The 20,123-nt window shown below is 39.6% G+C and overlaps 1 protein-coding gene across 2 annotated transcripts in view; it reads left to right on the forward strand.

The window, feature by feature from the left end:
- The window catches only part of LOC137646052 (KAT8 regulatory NSL complex subunit 3-like), a 222,856-nt gene that overhangs the window by 149,386 nt on the left and 53,347 nt on the right, over window positions 1–20,123 (forward strand). For both annotated transcript variants that reach the window (XM_068379204.1, XM_068379205.1), the window contains 5 exons: window positions 9,211–9,352; window positions 9,638–9,774; window positions 9,923–10,071; window positions 16,491–16,638; window positions 17,516–17,765. In XM_068379204.1, the coding sequence (XP_068235305.1) occupies window positions 9,211–9,352; window positions 9,638–9,774; window positions 9,923–10,071; window positions 16,491–16,638; window positions 17,516–17,765 (826 nt within the window). The remainder of the gene's footprint in view (window positions 1–9,210; window positions 9,353–9,637; window positions 9,775–9,922; window positions 10,072–16,490; window positions 16,639–17,515; window positions 17,766–20,123) is intronic.

The following is a 20,123-nucleotide window of genomic DNA, read 5'->3' on the forward strand; positions in this document are numbered from 1 at the left end:
CAGTTCACAGACTGTGCAGCAATGCCATGCGTCCGGCTCCGTCACGCATCCACCAGTGCGACCGGATTCGGCGAGTCAGACGTTGCCCACTCCGTTGCCGTTTCCTCATCAGTTTCGGATGAGGAACCCTCTGATGAGGACGTCGCTGAACAAGACGATCAACCCCCAGCCCTGCTATCCATCCAGAAGATGCTGAAGAAGGAACACTGCCCAGTCAGGCTGTGGATGAGTCTGGTAGGGACACTGTCATCCGTGGATCAATTTGTGTCACTAGGAAGACTATACCTCCGTCCTCTTCTATTCCATCTAGCTTTTCACTGGAAAAGGACAAGACGCTAGAAGCAGTCTTGATCCCGGTTTCCGGAAAGATAAAGTCTTGTCTGACTTGGTGAAAGGACTATATCAACCTTAGAGAGGGTCTTCCCCTGACTGTTCAGACTCCCAACCACGTTCTCTTCTCGGACGCATCGGACGTATGCTGGGGTGCGACATTAGACGGTAGGGAATGCTCGCGATTATGGAACTCGAGTCAAAAGATAATGCATTTCAACTGCAAGGAGCTACTGGCAGTACGTCTGACCTGGAAAAGCTTCAGGTCTCTCCTTCAAGGCAAAGTGGTGGAGTTGAACTCGGACAACACCACGGCTTTGGCGTACATCTCCAAGCAAGGAGGGACCTACTCGCTGACATTGTTCGAGATCGTAAGGGACCTCCTCACCTGGTCAAAAGGTCTAGACATTTCACTAGTAACGAGGTTCATCCAAGGCAACTTGAATGTCATGGCAGATTGTCTCAGTCGGAAGGGACAAATAATTCCATCAGAATGGACCCTCCACAAGGATGTATGCAAGAGACTTTGGGCCACCTGGGGCCAGCCAACCATAGGTCTCTTCGCAACCTCGATGACCAGGAGGCTCCCAATATTTTGCTCACCAATCCCGGACCCAGCAGCAGTTCATATAGATGCCTTTCTACTAGATTGGTCACATCTAGATCTATATGCATTCCCTCCGTTCAAGATTGTCAACAAGGTACTGCAGAAGTTCGCCTCTCACGAAGGGACAAGGTTGACGCTAGTTGATTCCCTCTGGCCCGCGAGAGAATGGCTCACCGAGGTACTTCGATGGCTAGTAGACGTTCCCAGAACACTTCCCCCAAGGGTGGACCTTCTGCGTCAGCCACGCGTAAAGAAGGTACACCAAGGCCTCCACGCTCTTCGTCTGACTGCCTTCAGACTATCGAAAGACTCTCGAGAGCTAGAGGCTTTTCGAAGGAGGCAGCCAGAGCGATTGCTAGAGCAAGGAGAACATCCACCCTTAGAGTCTACCGATCGAAGTGGGAAATCTTCCGAAACTGGTGCAAGTCAGTATCCGTATCCTCGACCAGTACCTCTGTAACTCAAATAGCTGACTTCCTCTTATATCTGAGGCAAGAACGATCTCTTTCAGCTCCCACTATCAAGGGTTACAGAAGCATGTTGGCATCAGTCTTCCATCACAGAGGCTTAGATCTTTCCAACAATAAAGATCTACAGGACCTCCTTAAGTCTTTTGAGACCACGAAGGAGCGTCGTTTGGTTACACCTGGTTGGAATTTAGACGTGGTACTAAGATTCCTTATATCAGACAGGTTCGAACCGCTACAATCAGCCTCCCTGAAAGATCTCACCTTAAAGACTCTTTTCCTGATATGCTTAGCCACAGCTAAAAGAGTCAGTGAGATTCATGCCTTCAGCAAGAACATCGGATTCTCATCCGAAACGGCTACATGTTCTACAACTTGGTTTTCTAGCCAACACGAGCTGCCTTCTCGGCCTTGACCAATATCGTTCGATATTCCAAACTTATCGTATGGTTGGAAATGAACTAAAAAGAGTCTTATGTCCTGTAAGAGCTCCTAAGTTCTATTTAAAACCTTCACGAGGCCCGTCTGAAGCTTTATGGTGTTCAGTTAAGAATCCATCTTTGCCTAGGTCAAAGAATGCTTTATCCTTTTTTATCAGACTGTTAATACGAGAAGCTCATTCCCATCTGAGTGAGGAAGACCAAGCTTTGCTGAAGGTAAGGACACACGAAGTTAGAGCTGTCGCAACTTCCGTGGCCTTTAAACAAAATAGATCTCTGCAAAGTATAATCGACGCAACCTATTGGAAAAGCAAATCAGTGTTCGCGTCTTTTTATCTTAAGAATGTCCAGTCTCTTTACGAGAACTGCTACACTCTGGGACCATTCGTAGCAACGAGTGCAGTAGTGGGTGAGGGCTCAACCACTACAATTCCCTAATTCCATAACCTTTTTAATCTTTCTCTTGAAATGTTTTATTATTGTTTTTGGGTTGTCCGGAAGGCTAAGAAGCCTTTCGCATCCTACTTGATTTGGCGGGTGTTCAAAGTCATTTCTTGAGAAGCGCCTAGATTAGAGGTTTTGATGAGGTCCTGTTGTATGGGTTGCAACCCTTCATACTTCAGCTCCTAGGAGTCGCTCAGCATCCTATGAGGATCGCGAGGCTCAGTAAGGAAGACGTACTTAAAAAAGCAGAGTAATTGTTCAAGTCGACTTCCTTACCAGGTACTTATTAATTTTATGTTTGTTATTTTGAATAACTGCTAAAATGAAATACGGAATACTTAGCTTTTAATGTTAACATGTATGCTGGTCTCTACCCACCCCCCTGGGTGTGAATCAGCTACATGATCACCGGGTAAGGTTAATATTGAAAAATGTTATTTTCATTAGTAAAATAAATTTTTGAATATACTTACCCGGTGATCATGAATTAAAGGACCCACCCTTCCTCCCCAATAGAGACCCAGTGGACCGAGGAGAAAATTGGTTCTGTGTTGACATGAAGTACTTGAGTACCTACTCGACAGATGGCGCTGTTGATGTACACCCCCACCTGCATAGCGATCGCTGGCGTATTCCGTCCGTAGGTTTTTTCTGTCGGGCAGCAGAGCTGACAGCTACATGATCACCTGGTAAGTATATTCAAAAATTTATTTTACTAATGAAAATAACATATTTTTACTACTTGCCACCGAGAGCATTGCAAGAACAAGTACTCCCTGTGATCACAAGGTTCCTTTACAAATGAAGCTTCCCTTAAAAGGGAGTTGATGAAACAAACTTACCCTAAAAAGCCAGTAAGCTTCCTAGGTACCCCATGAGGTTCCACAGAGTCGGCGTCTTCAAAGAAGAAAGTAATGTCTTTTTCTCCTATGAAAGCATAAAAATAATGACAGTTTATGTTGTATTGGCCTAGTGCTAATGCTGACCTAGCATTGGGTTCACAATCACACAATCAACCTCCGCATACACTTCCTAATAAATTCATGTGAAAGTGTTTTCAAGTGTTTCTACAGGAACGTGCCATTTGTGTTCATGTATGTGGCTCACCTAAACATGCTGTGGCAGCATGTTTAGGTGAGGTGTGGCAGCATGCAGTCGATTGTTGTTTGGCCAACAGGACTAGTAGTGGTTTGCGAACTGTGGCCAGAGGTAGCACCCAAACTGCCTAGTGTCCGAATGCTGACCACACTCCAACGTTCACTACACAAAAAGGTAAAATGGTGGAATACCCAAAAATCTAGGTAACAGGTCTAAGGAACAGAGCACTGGGCACCACCCCTCAATTTATACTGGGCAAAGGCACCTAGCTATCAATGTAATTGCATTATAATATTCAAAGGTAAGCCGTTTTCCGGTCAATTACAAAAAAAAAACGCGCGGCCGGCAGGATGTCGGCGCTGGGACAACATCAACGTCTACGCCTTTCCCCTGTTCTGTCTGATGAGGAGGGTACTCAACAAGACCAGAACATCCGTCAATCTTTCAGTGACCCTCATAGCTCCGCTATGGCATCAAACAGAATGGTTACCGGACCTTCTGCAACTCCTAACGGAGCTCCCAAGAGAACTCCCTCCACGACACAACCTACTCAAACAAGCACCTGCCAACATATTCCACAAAGCCATAGCTTCGCTACGACTTCACGCCTGGAGACTATCCAGCATCTCCTCTCTGAGAGAGGATTTTCGCAACAAGTTGCGACAAGGATGTCTTGACACCTGCGAAAATCATCAGCAACAGTCTACCAGGCAAAGTGGAAAGTCTTCTGTGGTTAGTGTTGTGGAAGGGGTCTCTCTCCACTCGATGCCACTATTCCAGCAATAGCAGAGTTCCTCGTGTATTTGCGCGAAGAAATGAGCCTATCAGTCTTGGCAGTGAAAAGCTATTGCTCAGCTTTAAGCCTCGCCTTCAGACTGAAAGGAATGGTCATTTCTTCATCGCTAGAACTTTCTTTAGTCATACGGAGTTATCTTACCTGCCCCAGTCAGAAGTGAGACCTCCCCCGTGGAACGTGGTTCGAGTTCTCAGGTCTCTTAAGAGACCTCCCTGTGAGCCATTACGCTAGGCAACAGATCGCCACCTGACTTGGAAGACGGTGTTCCTGCTAGTTTTGGCCTCGGCCAAGCGAGTCAGTGAACTTCATGGTCTCTCACACGACATCGCTCATTCAAGGGGATGGGGAGAGGTAACGTTCAGCTTCGTCCCTGATTTTATTGCTATGACTCAAAACCCGAGAGTAGCGGATCCTCGATTCGACTCCTTCCGGATTTCTAGTCTCCGTACTGTAACAGATGACCCAGACCATCTCTTACTATGCCCAGTAAGGAGTTTGAGGCTGTACCTCAAGAGAACAGCCGCAGCCCGTCCTTGTGTGTCTGCACTACTCGTCAGCACAGGAAGGACCAAAAGGAGGGTCAACAAAAACACCATCTCAGCGTGGATTCGCAGGGTCATTGACCATGCACTGAATCCAGACCCTCCTCCGTCACGTCGCCCCAGAGCACATGATGTCAGGGGCATAGCTACGTCCCTGGCCTTCAAAGAAATTACTCAGTGACACAGGTTATTCAAGCTGGGGTGTGGAAACGTCAGAACACGTTCACATCCCACTACCTGCAAGACGTGACCCACAGGAGACTTAATACGTTTTCTATTGGTCCTGTGGTGGCTGCACAACAACTGGTTTAAAAGCCGAAACTCCTTATTGGACAAGTAGCAGAAGGTCGAGGGCATTGTTACCCGGTTTTAGTCTGCATGAATGAAAAGGATTGACTGGCCCTTATTCTTTTCTTCATTCTCCCCTTTCTTGGGGAAAGCAGCATCCTGGGTTCTCTGCATAGCTGACCTCAAACCACTGCAGGTAAAATATGCTCCTTTGTGTACCTAGTATTAAGATTAATACTATTGCGTCCCCATATCCTGACGAGGTGGTATTGGGAAAGTCCTAGTGCACAGTTTTTCTATTTAAAGAACTCTGAATAACTTTCTAGGACAAATCACATTTCTACATACCTTCACACAGAGCTTGTGTAGGCCGCAAACCTTGCGTAGGCCGCAAACCTTTTGTAGCAAGGTTTTAGCGAGGCGCAGGGACTCCTTATTCCTTGAGCGCTAACACACTCGGATAAAGAGCCCCTGGGTAAAGCCAAAAAGCCAGATTGGCTGGTACGTCCACCCTTCCTAATGGGTGAGTCACCCCTATTAGATAGCGTGGTTTGTATCAAATGACAAATTCGTAGATAATCTGTACTTTTCCTAACCATACAAACCTTAGCTATTTAACCAAACTTGCCTGCCAGCCCTATCCCCCTTGAAGTCCTACCTCCAAGCAAAGTGAGCTCAATCACAGGTGTGTTAGGGTGAGCGGTAGCAAGGTACCCTCCCTACCCCCCACTAACTAGCGGTGTGGGTAGTTAACCTTCGTCAAAAATTAATGGCTCCTCATTTCAGCTACGCCGAAAGTAATACCCCTATTAAATAGCTAAGGTTTGAGTAGTTAGGAAAAATACAAATTATCCATGAATTTGTCATATTGCTTGGGTGGTCCAACTATCTACAAACAACACTACTGCTACACTATGCGTCCAAACACAAAGTGTTTTAGCAGCCAACTCCGGCAGCTACAATCATTGTTAGTCACACACACAAAGAAAAGATATATCTATATGAGCCCTTTTTCAGGTTAAAGCCTTATCTGGTTTGTGATGCAAATTTCCTTATTGTTGACATCAAGACAGTGTCTTTCTGTTTAATGCCGATATTATCCTGAGAGTTCCAGGCTAATGACAGAAAAAAACTTCAAGCTTAAAAGAGAACCCCACAACACTGTGGTTCATTATCTGCATGAACAGTCAACCGGGTTTGGGCATTGAAAACACTTAAAAGTTTGGCTGCCGCTGAAAAGTTTTCAATGCCACTTTGTTTATTTCTGGGGACAAGTATTTGAACCACTATCCATGGAAACACTGTCAATATATGAAAAAAACAATTACACTATGATGGGACAACATTGGTCAGTGATAAGAATAATCTAGTTTCATTTGTTCCTAAATTTGAAAAAGTTATAACAACAAAACAGGTCTTGAGTAACTTTTTTTTGACAACTTCATCTTGGTTATCCTCTTCTATACCTCTACTCATCTTCCTACTGGGTGTAGGGTCTTGCTGCCATTACCTGTTAAAAGAAATAATAACAGATTAAGGCACTTCTTTGGGGGGCCACTTTAGGGCTTTAAAAAAATATGCAACATAGTGTTTTTTTCATACAATCCAAACCATAAAGCTTTCTTTGACACAAACCATTATTTATTACATAGTTGCCACCATTACTCGCTTCCCCATAATTCTTGAGTGGCGTCCTCCCCAGTATCTTTCCTAGGATACGACAACTGCTCTCCAGAGCATTATAGATCTAATCCTCGAAATTATGTGGAAGATTCTCCAGTGTTAGAGGTTTTGACTTTGCCTCAATATAATGACAGCAAAAGGATTATGGAGTCTTATTTTTCTTTCCCAAAAGTCGTTCTTTCTACCTCACAAGATCGTGCGTCACAAGTGTACAAACCCCTGAGGACTAGTGGCCCTGTGACAACTTACACTAGGCATAGACACAGATCAAATGAGAACTACAGAAATGACTATAGATTTCAGAAATCTAATACCCAACACTCATTGACCTAGAAGGAGGAAAACACACACACTTCCTCTGCCATCATATTATGAAACAGTACAGTATCGCCAGAAAGTGGCTATTATTTTGAATTATCCTGATCTCCATTGCACTCCTCTGATCATACGTCGGAAGTTCGATGGGAGCATAAAGACTTTCCAAAAAGGAGCAAGAGCACTAAGCTTATCCATAAGAAGGAACCTTTTCTATTAATATTTTGATTGATTTTATTTGTCAGTTAAAGTAACTGAAGAAGTAACATTAATTTTCTTTATAAGTTTGTGAATAAATGTTTTGTTTTTTGCTAGTTTCTTTTTATATTCATTTCCCATATTTCAGTGGTGGTTGTTGGACACATTTAGTTTAAATATTAAGAGAACCTGTAACGATTTTAAGATCTTAACAATAGGGCAATGTCACTGTCCCTAGCCTCTGCCCTTCATGAGCAGTCTTTAAATCTTTAAACCGATTTGACTCCTCCAGTTCATCACCCAAGGAGGTAACTTATGATGATTAACTACTATATCCTGTTAGAGCAGTTTATCTTTATTGAATAAGGACCTTGCCATGCTGTCCTGGTGTCTCCGCTCTTTTTGTCAGTACTGGATGGAAGAAAAAGAGAGTAACCGAGAACACAATTTCTTTTGGTTAGAAGAGACTATTATGAGACCTTGTAAATCTTTGGGAGAAGTTGCTACCAGGGCCCCTCCCAAGGCACATGATATCCGAGGAGTTGCTGCAACCCTAGCGGTGTGCATGAACTACTGTACTCAAAATTTAAGGTACTTATGGACAAAGTCTGGAAGAGGCTGACTATCTTTATCACTCACTCTTTGAAAGATTGATCCTACAGGTCCCTAGACACCATTTCTCTAGGCCCTGTAGTGGCTACCCAACAGTTTGTGTAGAAACTCTGCTGCTACAGGACAACTAGCCTTGTGCTGCATCGTCAGTTCTCATAATGTCTGAGGTGTGAGCTGAATAAGAGAGACCTGCTTCCCTGACTCTTGCACCAGTGGAAGTATCAACATTGATGGACTCCCAACCAGATAAGCACCCTTCTGTGGATTATGTCTTATTAAATTTAATTGCCATTTTTAATACATATTATTGAATGTTCTAAAGCAAATTTAATTCTTCGCCGGGCAGTGAAGCTGTCACTCCCCTTCACATACCACACGAGGTATTTTATGCATGCCCCTACTTATCAGAGCTGGGCATGACATTTGGGTTAAGGGACAGACACACTATTATTTTTGCATAGAACTTCCTCCTAAGACACCAACCATTCATTGAAATACTATTGCTAGAGAGTTATTGGGTCCTTTGACTGTCCAGATAATATCAAGATCTAGTAAAACCTCTTTGGTTACAGCTTATTTTTCCTTTGCCATCCATACACTAAATAGTCTGATCTATTCTTTACACATTCTCCTCTTTTCTCACCACTTATCAACGCTAAGCTAGCCAAACAATTCTTCACTGAGGGATTCAACTATTGCACTGCAATTGTTGGGTAAAAGAGAGACTTTAGATGTAGTTAGGAACTCTTCTAGGAGAAGGACACTCCAAAATCAATCCATTGTTTTTTAGTCTTGGATAGTGCCATAGCCAAGGTACCATGGTCCTCCACTGTATTGATTAGAGTTCTTATGATTGAGGGTGCACTCAGGCACACTATTATATCTTTTTCCTTGCCTCGCTGGGCTATTTTCTCTGTTGAAATAGCCCAACTAGGGTTGTAGCTTAGCTCGTAGTAATACTGTAATAATAGATAGGTATACTCCTCATTTATATGACCAGGATTTGTATCTGCATAGGAACAAATTACAAATTTTGAAAATAACTTGTATTTTTCCTAGCTAGACAAACCTGAGTCATTTACTTATATTGCCCGCCTCTAGCTCACTGCAAGTCGCGACCAAAAGAAAAAGTGGCCGTTTAAGCCATCATCACCCCACCAAAGCACTGGTGGAAACATGTTGCAACCATTCATTGTTGTCATGCCTTCAAGATTCCTTCTAAATGGTTGTAACAAAGTGCACTTGAAGCTTACTCATTTAAATGACTCTAGTTTCTATAGCTATGAAAAATACAAATTATTTTTTAAAATTTGTAGTTTTAACATTATTTTAGTAAGTCTTTGTATTTAAAAAGAAATACATAAGAGTGCTTTATTCTCTTTCTCAATAGCGTAAGCTCGAAGGTTCCATAATTGTAGTGCAGGTTCCAAGTGGTCCCCCTTCCAGCATTCCTCAAGCTCCACGAAGAATACGTTTTTTTAATGCACAGCTTCAGCATATGGCCAAGACTGTTCCTGTAATGATAACCCCAGGTATTTATAAGCAGTCTTTTCCATATCTTTTATCCAAGCAGTTAGTGTTTGGATAGTGATTTTTTTCAAAGCCTAAGTTTTCATTATTTATTTAGTCTATATAGATTTAAAGATAGCCTTTGGTTTTAAATATGTATGTATTCCTTTTAATTTGCTGTTTTCTTTATCTAATGAAGATATTTTTTTATTTAGAGTTACAGTATTTCTCTTAAATTTAGATGTTAAGTTTTCCAGTTGCTTTATTTCATATTAAAGTGTGTTTTTAAAATTTGAAATATGTTACAGAAAACAATGACCCAAGCTCTGTCTTGGAGCAAATACTTACGGAGGTACGAGCGCGTGTTGTTGATTGCAAGGCCCAGTATCCAAACAGCTCGATAGTGTTGCTTGGATGGGGAATTGGTGCCATTATTGCATGCCATGTAAGTGTAATTTTATCTGAATTCTTTGTTTTCAATATGATCCTAGATAGTGAGAACTTAGAACACAAGTTTTTCTATTTATGCTTCTAAAGATTGCCTAGTAATCTGTTTGGAAATTCAAATAGTATATAGGTTTACTCATTAACAGGTCTCAGTGTTGGAAACGGTTACTGCTAATATTTGCCTTGGCTACCCTGTAACTGGAGCATCAGGAAAGAGAGGCGAAGCAGATGATCCTCTACTTGACTGTCGTACTCCAACATTGTTTATCATTGGCGAAAAAGCATCTAATGTGAGGTACGTGAATATGGAAGTTGATAAGGGAGAAACTAATTGGACATATATTGGCAAAGTTTGTTTGTAGCTCTAAATGTTGACATTTACTCACATTATATTTCACATGTCAAAGCTACAATCCTTGCATTTCACATAGAAGAAAGTAATTGTATTAAAATGATTAGCACATTTTAGTACATAAAAGTACAGTAATCAATACAGAATGTATTTGAAAGATTTACTAAGCTAAATTAATTATGTAACTATATAATACAAGATCTAGATTGAAGACAGTGGATTAATATTGGGTTCTTATAGGGACAGGCTTTGTTTTTTATTATTTGTACTTTTAATTGAAGAAGCTACAAAGGAAAGTAGAAAGGAAGACCCAGGATGATGCTCTGTACAGCGGGCAAAATTTTGTAACTGTAGAAACCTCTTTTACCGAGTGCCATGCTAGATGCACTGGTGATAGTGATAAAGGTCTTTGTATTTTTTTGGCTGTGTTCTTTTAATTTGTTCCCTTGGTCTCCTCTTTACTTGAAGCTCTCATATAGTCTTGCATCTGGAAACTTTGCAACCTTAAGTTTTGCCTTATTCATGGGGTCACATTATGCTAGGAAATGGGACTTAAGTGCACTGTGAACATGATAAAAATTTACATTTTAGACAGATTGTGCATTTATTGAGAAGGACAGAACACAAATAAACGATTTTTCAGTATTTGAAGTACCAGGATGAACTATGGAGAAAGATCATATTTGTTCCTACACATTATGTAAATCCTCTTCCTTTAATTAGGGTTATTATTTCAGCCTAAGCTGGAATAATTTGTTGAAATTAGATAACAAGTGGTTGTACAACTGGTAAGGGTACAGGGTTAGGAGCCACGCCCCCCTTTCTGGTTGAATAGGCTTCACACTCGTATTGACCACTGTTATATACAGATGCACACAAAGCTCATGGAAAAACTTGATATAATTCTTTGTTTTGCATGAAGTTAATGATTATTTGTGATGAAGTGAAAACAATAAGTTTGTGTTTGCCAGGGGAAGGGAGACTGTTGCAACCAGTTCATGGCGTTAATTGGCTGTTGATCCTAACTCCAATGGCCTTTTTATGGGGCATGACTGTCAGCATTCAGTCCGTGTGTTCAGAGTGTAGGTTATTACCTCCTGTGTAGTGGCAGACATATGCTCTGAAGGGGAAGGAACAAGCAGCAAAGAATTCATTGGTGTCGAACTAAGCAACGTCCAAGATTCTGAGGAGGTCTTTTGCTGCTTCTGTCTCCTCAAGGGGTTCGCCTGTGCATACGCCCCAGATCAGTCCCTGGGTAGTACACTGTAGGTGTTTAGAGGACTCTGATTAACATCAGGCGATTTGTTTCCCAAATTTTATTTAACCTAGCCATTGCCCGATTTGCTTTTTTTCAATCATTCATTGAACTCCAATTCTAAAGACCCTGTATTAGAGATCATAGTTCCTAAATTTTTAAATGATTCCACCTCATTAATCCTTTCTCCTTCCAATGATATTTCATCTTCCGTTGCATTTTCCGTTCTCATCATCTCTGTCTTTCTTCTATTTATCTTGAGCCCAACCCCCCGTGATATTTCATGCATTCTGGTAAGCAAGCATTGCAAATCTTCTGGTGTTCTGCTAATAAGGATAGCATCATCAGCATACTCTAGGTCAGCTAATTTCTTATTACCGATACACTCCAATCCTTCTCCAATCCTTCTCCACCATCTCCAGCTGTTCTATGCATTGCAAAATCCATGAGGAGGATGAACAACATAGGTGACAACACATTCCCTTGGAGTACTCCACTGTTCACTGGAAATTCATTTGATAGGACTCCACTAACATTAACTTAGCACTTACTATGCTCATGAACAGACTTAATCAAATTTATATATCTATGAGGAACTCCATCATAATGCAGGATTCTCCACAAAATTGGCTGGTGCACACTGATCAAAGACTTTCTTAGTCCACAAATGTCATCAACAGAGGGTTCCTGTACTCTACACATTACTATACAACATGTCTTAAAATTAAAATTTGGTCAGTACAACTTCTACCTTTTCTAAATCCTGCTTGTTCATCTCTCAGCTTTTCATCAATCTTTCTCTTTAGCCTCTTTAGAATTAGCAAACTATATATTTTCATGATAACCGACTAAGTGTGATGCCTCTGTAATTATTGCAATTTGTCATATTTTTTTTTTTTTTTTTGCTATTTTCATCAACACTGCTAGCTCCCATTCATCAGGTTGTGTCTCTCCATGCCACATTCTACAAAATAATCTTGTAAGTATTCTGGGAGGCACTTCATTTTCGGCCAATATCATTTCAGCAGTTATTCCATCATATCCAGGGACTTTCCATCTCTTGAATTTTTTTAAGAATAGCTTCAACTTCAAACACACTGAATTCATTCATGGACACATCAAGATCTTCCTAAGCTTAATGTATGTCAATCAAATTATTCCCTTCATATCTTCTATTCATATCCTCACTAAAGTGTTCCATCTAACGTTGCCTTTCGTCATCCTCGGTTGTTATAACAGATCCATCTCTCTTTTTGATGGGTATATGCTTCTTCTTCTTTGCTCCTTAGCGATTTCATTAATAATTCTCAGAGCAATTCTTACAACATAGCGAGTTCCTGAGTTCATAGCAGAATCCGCCTCATCTGCTTGACTGTCTAAATATTCTCTCCAGTCATTCCTGGCTTTTCTTTTCACTTCACTATCAATACTGGAATACTTGGCATGCTCTACCTTGTAATTTTCATTAATTCCTCGAAAACTTTCAACAATCAATTTCTGTGATTGTCTCTTTTTTTCATAGTATCCCAAGTACAGTATCATTTAATATCCATTGCTTTCTCTTAGTAACTACAGGTCCTAATACTTCACTACCAACTGACTGATATATGCTCTTAATATCACACCATTCTTCAATAATAAGAACACTAATAACATTAAAATAAATCTTTCAAATATAAACTATACAAACTTGTAAATAACAAGAGGATAAAAACTTCAAAATAACAAGAGGTAGAGAAACAAGACAGAATAGTGTTCCCGAGTGTACCCTCAAGTAAGAGATCTATAACCCAAGACAGTGGAAGATCATGGTACATAGGCTATGGCACTACCCAAGACTAGAGAACAATGGTTTGATGTTGGAGTGTCCTTCTCCTAGAAGAGCTGCCTAACCTTGCTAAAGTCTCTTCTACCCTTACAAAATCTATTACTTAATAAGTTAACATTATGAATTAGTTTTTTTTTTTTAATCAAGTGTCCAAAACTGCCTTACCATTTTCAAGGCGAGGCAAAATTTGACACTAGATATTCCAGATTAAAATCAATTTATATTTTATACCTTCCTTTAATATCATCTAAATTTTTTTTAGAAATAATAATTTCTAGTATTATTTCTGAGAATCCCTAAAATGAAGGTGAGGCAATTATTGGACACCCATATTCAACAATTTTTTTTAGCGGTATTTAATACTTTTTTAAAACCAAACATACTAATATTTATAAAGTATTAGGTTGGGCAATTTCTAACAGCATTATATTTTTCAAAAATTATAGTTTTAGAGATATTGCACCTATCCAATTTTTGCCTCACTTGTCCAAAATTGCCTTACCCTACTATATAACCCATATTTGTTCCAACACAAATACTTACCTCGAACTACTTTCTTAGGAGTTACCTGTAATCTCCTCTCTACCGACCAGAGTTTTGTGTAGTATACCCTACACCCGTTTTCTATGGAGGGCTAACCCGGGAGTGAGAGAATGTGCCCCGAGGGTAGCCTTGAGCTAGGTCGAGGTCCGCTTGGGACCCGCTAGTCAGTAAGTTCTCTGGTCGCGACGTGATACCATACTCTCACGCCGCTCTCGTCTCTCTCGACCCTTTGTGTCCGCCTCGTGTGTCCCGCGTGGTTACCACGTGGTATCTTTGTGCTTATCCTTTGTGTTCTTGCGTGTTCACTACCCTTCCTTGTGCTTCCCAAGTGTATTCCTTGTTGATTCCCTTCATTCCTGTGCCTTGTGGTTGTGTGCTATGGAGCAGATCTGCCGTTGTCCTGGGCCTAGAGCCGGAAAGTCGTGTGGAGCGTTCCTTTCCAAGCCCGAAGTAGACCCTCACTCCCTTTGCTCTTCCTGTAGGGGCAGGATGTGCTCGCCATCGGATATGTGCATTGAGTGTGTTAGTTGGAGTGAGATACAGTGGGTGCGTTACGGCAATAAGAAGAAGTCGTCGAAACATTCGCCTAGGAAATCTAGCATCTCTTCGCTGTTACCGTCACCCAGTAGACGGTCCGACGGGGCTTCTGTCTCGACTTCCCCTACCCAGAGTAGGGGACGAGGTAAGTCCGTTGCGGGGAAAGAGCCGAGGGTTCGTCCCCAGGAGTCTAATGTGTGTGAAGTGGGGGTTGCTGGGCCTTCTCAGGCTAGTGGGGGGCCTGGTAGTGCTGTGTCTGGGGGTTCTGGAGACTCTGCCCTTGTGCTTGGGGGGCACGTTTCCTCCGACGACCCCTTGTGGTGTAGTAATGTTGTGCCTGTTTCTTCGCCTGCTTCGTGGGCCTGTGTTTCAGGTTCTTCAGCAGCTGGTGACGCCCAGGGTAAGTTGGACACCACGGTAAGTGAGCCCTTCGGGTGGAAGCTCCCTAAAACGCCAGGTAGGTCCCCAATGCGAAACCCATATAAAAGAACAAAGAATGGCTTTTTAATCGTGTATAAGACATGTATCTTGTTATTATAGTCATAGCCACAAACCCCCCTAGAAAAATTTTTCTACGAGTGTAAATTGAAAAAATGTCATATTAGAAATCAGCATAGGCCTGTCACGCATGGTCTGCTACTACCCATTTCCTTTTAGGCTCCATATGTCCCTCAACCATCTGCGCACTCATGGTGTGAGTTTCGTTTTCCTTGAGTGACGTGTGTATTCACGCTGAATTTCCCCCAAAAATAAGTTACGTGATGCAACTATTCGTGTCATCAGATAACTTCACGTCATTGTGTCATCGGATCACCAGAGGGTTAATTTTCAAATAAGTTTGAAGTTTATAAAATTTTAGTAATCTGTTAAACTGAGAATATTCAAGGTTCTGGCAAAGTTTAATCCGGAGATTTGTTTCCAGATTTAGCATCAGGAAAACTAAACTGCTCTAAACAACAACTAGCCCTTCAAAATTGGGTATAATGCCGACCTGGTCAGGTAGTACAATGACTTAAGAATAATATCCTAAATAAAGTAAAACGTGTTCCGATTCCCCGCATAATACTCAATAGAAACATCCTAACCAAGATATAAAATACATATATCGAAGGGGAGGCTCATGGAGTAGGCTACTATCCGAAGCCACGCACTGCTCGGTTGGGTACGCTAACTAACTGAACGCCTAAATAGCCTAAATAAAACTCAAGCGTTAATAAACTTCAATAACCTTGCTAAAACACTGTATAAGATGTCTGGAGCAAATTAAATGAGACTACAATTAGTATGTGGAACTAATTGAAAGTTGTAAACAACAAAGAAATCGGGAGGTAGCGACACCAAAATTGCTGCCAAATATACCCGTAAGGGAAGGCATCACACAAAGCCGCTGAGGATAAAATTAACAATGTTATTAATTCAACGTGTGTCGCTACCTAGAATTATCAAAACAGATAATTACAATACCTAACTTGGGAGTAGGGATCTCCAAAATGTCTGACATCTTGAAAACACTGAACACTAAAGCTATGAAAACAAACGCGTCTGGCTCTCACTGGTGCTTGAAAGGAATGAGGGAAGAAGTGTGGGTAGTGTTGGGGGGGGGTAGTCATAGTAGCAGGCAGTAGTTGGGTATAGAACAGCACCTCGTAGTATTGGGGGATATTGAGGAAGGAGAGGACTAATTGGTAAGGGACCTCTGGTAGTGGTTCTAACACGGCCCAGTTACAATACCGACACTCTATTAGAGTGAGCGAGTTGGGTTTATTCCTGGCATTCCATGCAACTTTTTTCTCTGGTATATTTAGCAGTATTTATACCTTAGAAATGGTGCTATAAGGAGCATTTCATTGGGCGATACAGGTCCCTCACCCAGAAATAGATTTTTCCTTCGTCAAAATCCCTTTTTTTTATTGTTCAAAGTTTCAACCAATTGTGATACACAAGACAAAAGCAACTAGAGAGATGTTATTTAAAGTAAGTCCTATAATTCACTTGATAATTTTTAAAAGGAAAAATTGTTTATAAATTTTGAGCTAAAACATGTATGCTTATGCAGTATTTCAGAATTGGTAAAAAATAGACAATTCTATACAGTATTTTATGTTTACATTATTCTTATTAATAATTTTACTTTTATTGTTAACTGAACTGTGTAGGCTACTTATTACAGATATTTAAATTTTTTTTTCATTCTTGAAGTGTTGATGATATTGAGGACATCAGGCATCGTCTTCGTGCTGAAACTGGTTTGGTGGTTGTGGGAGGGGCAGATTCACATCTTCGTTTGTCAGTAGAAAAGCGCCATATTGAAGGAGTCACACAGTCAATGGTAGACCGATGCATTGTGGTAAGTTTAATATAAGAATTTTCTTATATTATCCTATTGGATTTACTCTCCCTGAAACTGTAAGGTTCGTAATGTGAGGAAAACTACTAGGAGTTTGAGGAAATTTGTTGAGCCTAAAGATTCTAATACCCGAGTCTCTATTATTATTATTATTACTATTATTATTATTATATATCTATATTTGTTTTTAGGTTGCTTGTGCATCAAGAACAAGCAGTGTAAGTGACCATTCACTCACATTTTTTAATCACATCCGGAGTGAAATTTGAATCATATATAATTTGTGTAAAAAAATAAAGGCTGCAAGTGAAAATTAGAATTTAGAAGAGTGCAGCTTTTTCTTTAGACTTGTTTTAAAGAAGAACTTTTTTTTTTTTTTTTTTTTTTTTTTTATACAGTGAACTGGGCAAAGTGTGTGGTATCACTACTCCTCCACAGGGTACATACCCGTTTCACATAAGAATATTCATTAAAGGAATAGATTTGGGAATTTAAGAAAAAAAAATCTTATACTTTTTCTTTAGGGTAAGAGGGTAAATCCTATAAATCTGAAAAGAAAAATCTTCCATGGAAAGTTTTAAACCCTAGTAATGGGGTTGATAAAAGACAGAAAACTATGTACTAATCTTTCTTTAGTAAGTTATTGCCATTGATGAAAATAGGTTATGATATCCAAGCTGTAAATATGTTGTCATCTCATAGAAAATGATAGACTGATACTTCCCATTGCCTCTTGGAGTAATTGAGATTGTTCTTTATTTACCTAAAATAATTTGGTAACAGAAATTATTTAGTTATTTCTTGTGTTAGGCTCAGATTAATTTCTAAAATCATGTATGCAAATTTAAAAATAATGTACTTTTTTTTTTTCTTGCAGGATGAAATTGGAGATTTCCTCTGTCATCTTATGAATGACAATAGTAGCTCTCTGTCTTATTCTTATTCATCCTATCCATCTCACGTGACACCTTCAGCCAGTTTCTCTCATTCATCTTTAAGTACGTCATTTACCAACCCATTGCCTCCGAAGTCACAACGTAAAGAGGCATCTAGGAAAAGAAAGTTTTCTACTGGCAATTCTTTGGAAGGTTCTGCTCCTCCGTCTCCTGCAAAGATATCTAGACCAAGTAAGTCATTGGTTTAAAATTTTATCAATAATATTGGAGTGAAAATAGATGTCAAGGAAGGAAATTCATTGGTGTAAGTTTTGGGATGATGATTTCATTTATCAAGTGTGGCATTTTTTATGTTTGTTATAGATAACAAAGGATAGTTTAAGAAAAACTGCAAAGACTAGTAGAATAGTTTGAAAGTATTTATAAGAGGAGAAAGTCTAAAGTGGATGTTAGCTAGAGTAACATTGTAAGAGTATCTTGAAGTCAGAATATGGAGTGAAAAGAACTAGTTGGGATACTGGAAGAAAGATTTAGTTAATTTGTGCTGTCATTTTGGAGATGATGTGGTGTAAAGGGGTAGGGTTAGAGAAAGGTGAATTAAGGATACTTGTTGAAACAAAAGTAACTGGAACTCTTTTGAAACAAAAGTAACTGGAACTCTTTTACTTGTGTGCTGCTTTATTTTATCAACAATTTACTCCCATCTGTAAATATTAACTACTTAACATTCCATGAGCCCATTTTGATTTCCTTATTTCTTTCATCACTCAATACCAAATTGGCATGGAAAACTAACACACCATTATCTTATCCATGCATTCAATAAATTAGTCTCTTAATTGTGAAAACTTACATGTTACTATCAGCTTAGTGGCCACTGTCATATAACCTCAAACCTGTCTCTGTATTTTGTGAGTAGTCTTGAGTTTCCTCTTAACCGATGTATAACACATCCTTTTACTGCACTGACTATAATACAAATAATACACATCAGGAGCTACACCCACATTCTTCATAAAGTTAAAATATTATTCAAACAAAAAATATTTACCAGAGAATATCCAATGAACTTAATATTGAATAAAAAAATGTAACTACAAAATAATGCTGTAACATGGTACACCAAATATAGATATATATCATAACATGATTTTTGTCCCGGTGCAAATACAAACCCTCTGCTATTTATAGGGGCATTACTCTCAGCATAGCTGAAAGACAAAGCCATTATGATTTTAATGAGGGATAAGTACCCCCATCTGCTTGTTAGCGGGTGGGGTGGGGCTAGACCGGCTATCCCGCTCACTCGCACTTCTCAGCTGAGTAGCCCCTTTACTTTTTAGCTTGGTAGAGGACGGTCCTATTACCACTCTCTCCCGCAAAGACTTGCCATTTGATTGTTTTAAACATATTATTGTTTCTTATTTTTATATTTATGCATATGTGTTGTGTGTATATATATATATATATATATATAATGTGTATATATATATATATATGTATATAATGTATATATATATATATATATATGTGTGTGTGTGTGTGTGTTTTGTATATATATATATATATATACACAGTAGGGTCCCGAATTATGCGAGAATTTGGTCGATGAAAGGCCTCGTGTAATTGGAAATTTGTATATTTCGAAACACATCATGGCGGCAAACAGCAACCTTCCCGTCAATTTTTTTTCACTCCATTTCTAGCTTTCTAGCTATATTTATATACTGTATATACACTGTGTGTGTGTGTATGTATGTATGTATATATATATATATATATATATACTGTAGCTTTTATCTTAACAATACTGTAAGAAATCCTTCTTATAGATTTTTTTTTATAAAATACTGTACAAAATTTCTTTTATGGATAAATAAAACAATAAAAAGTTGTTAAAGTTTTGATAATTTTCTATGACTAGTATTTACTACTGTACTATGCGTAGCTTACTGTTTTCAGTATTTCCGAATGATGTAGAACTATTTCCTATAGATACAAAAAACAAAAAAGGGTTTTCAAGGTTTGATACAGTATCTAGCAATAGTTAAAAATTACAGTATTGTACTGTATATCCATGATGACACTCCCACACTTAAACACGGCCACTAGGCGCAAGTGTACACTAGGCTGCTGTACGATAATCTACCGTAATTTTCTGCCAGAAAACATCTAAGCGTCCCCCCTGGACCAGGTTGCCGCTAACGTACCGTCACGCTTTTTTTGCCCTGAGCAGTCATTTCACTAATGATATTTTTTCAAAGTTAATATCATTTCTTTATGCTTATAATTTGTAATTATAGTTAAAAGTAGGGATATTAATTAAATGGTTGAGTAAAAAAAAACAATTAATACTACTATTATTTCATTTCAAATGGCTACATAATACTGAATATTCTAATGGGTTCTTTTTATCTTCAATCGTAAATCTTACGCCTGGATAAGCAACAAAAGGAAAGGGATAAATCTCTCTCTCTCTCTCTCTCTCCTCTCTCTCTCTCTCTCTCTCTCTCTTTTTCTTCATATCGTTTCCTGTATAGTTTTCAAATATGTTCGTCATACATTTGTACATTATTTATCCACTTTATT

The sequence above is a fragment of the Palaemon carinicauda genome, chromosome 8 (assembly GCF_036898095.1).
Source record: "Palaemon carinicauda isolate YSFRI2023 chromosome 8, ASM3689809v2, whole genome shotgun sequence".
In the NCBI taxonomy this organism is placed as follows: Eukaryota; Metazoa; Arthropoda; class Malacostraca; order Decapoda; family Palaemonidae; genus Palaemon; species Palaemon carinicauda.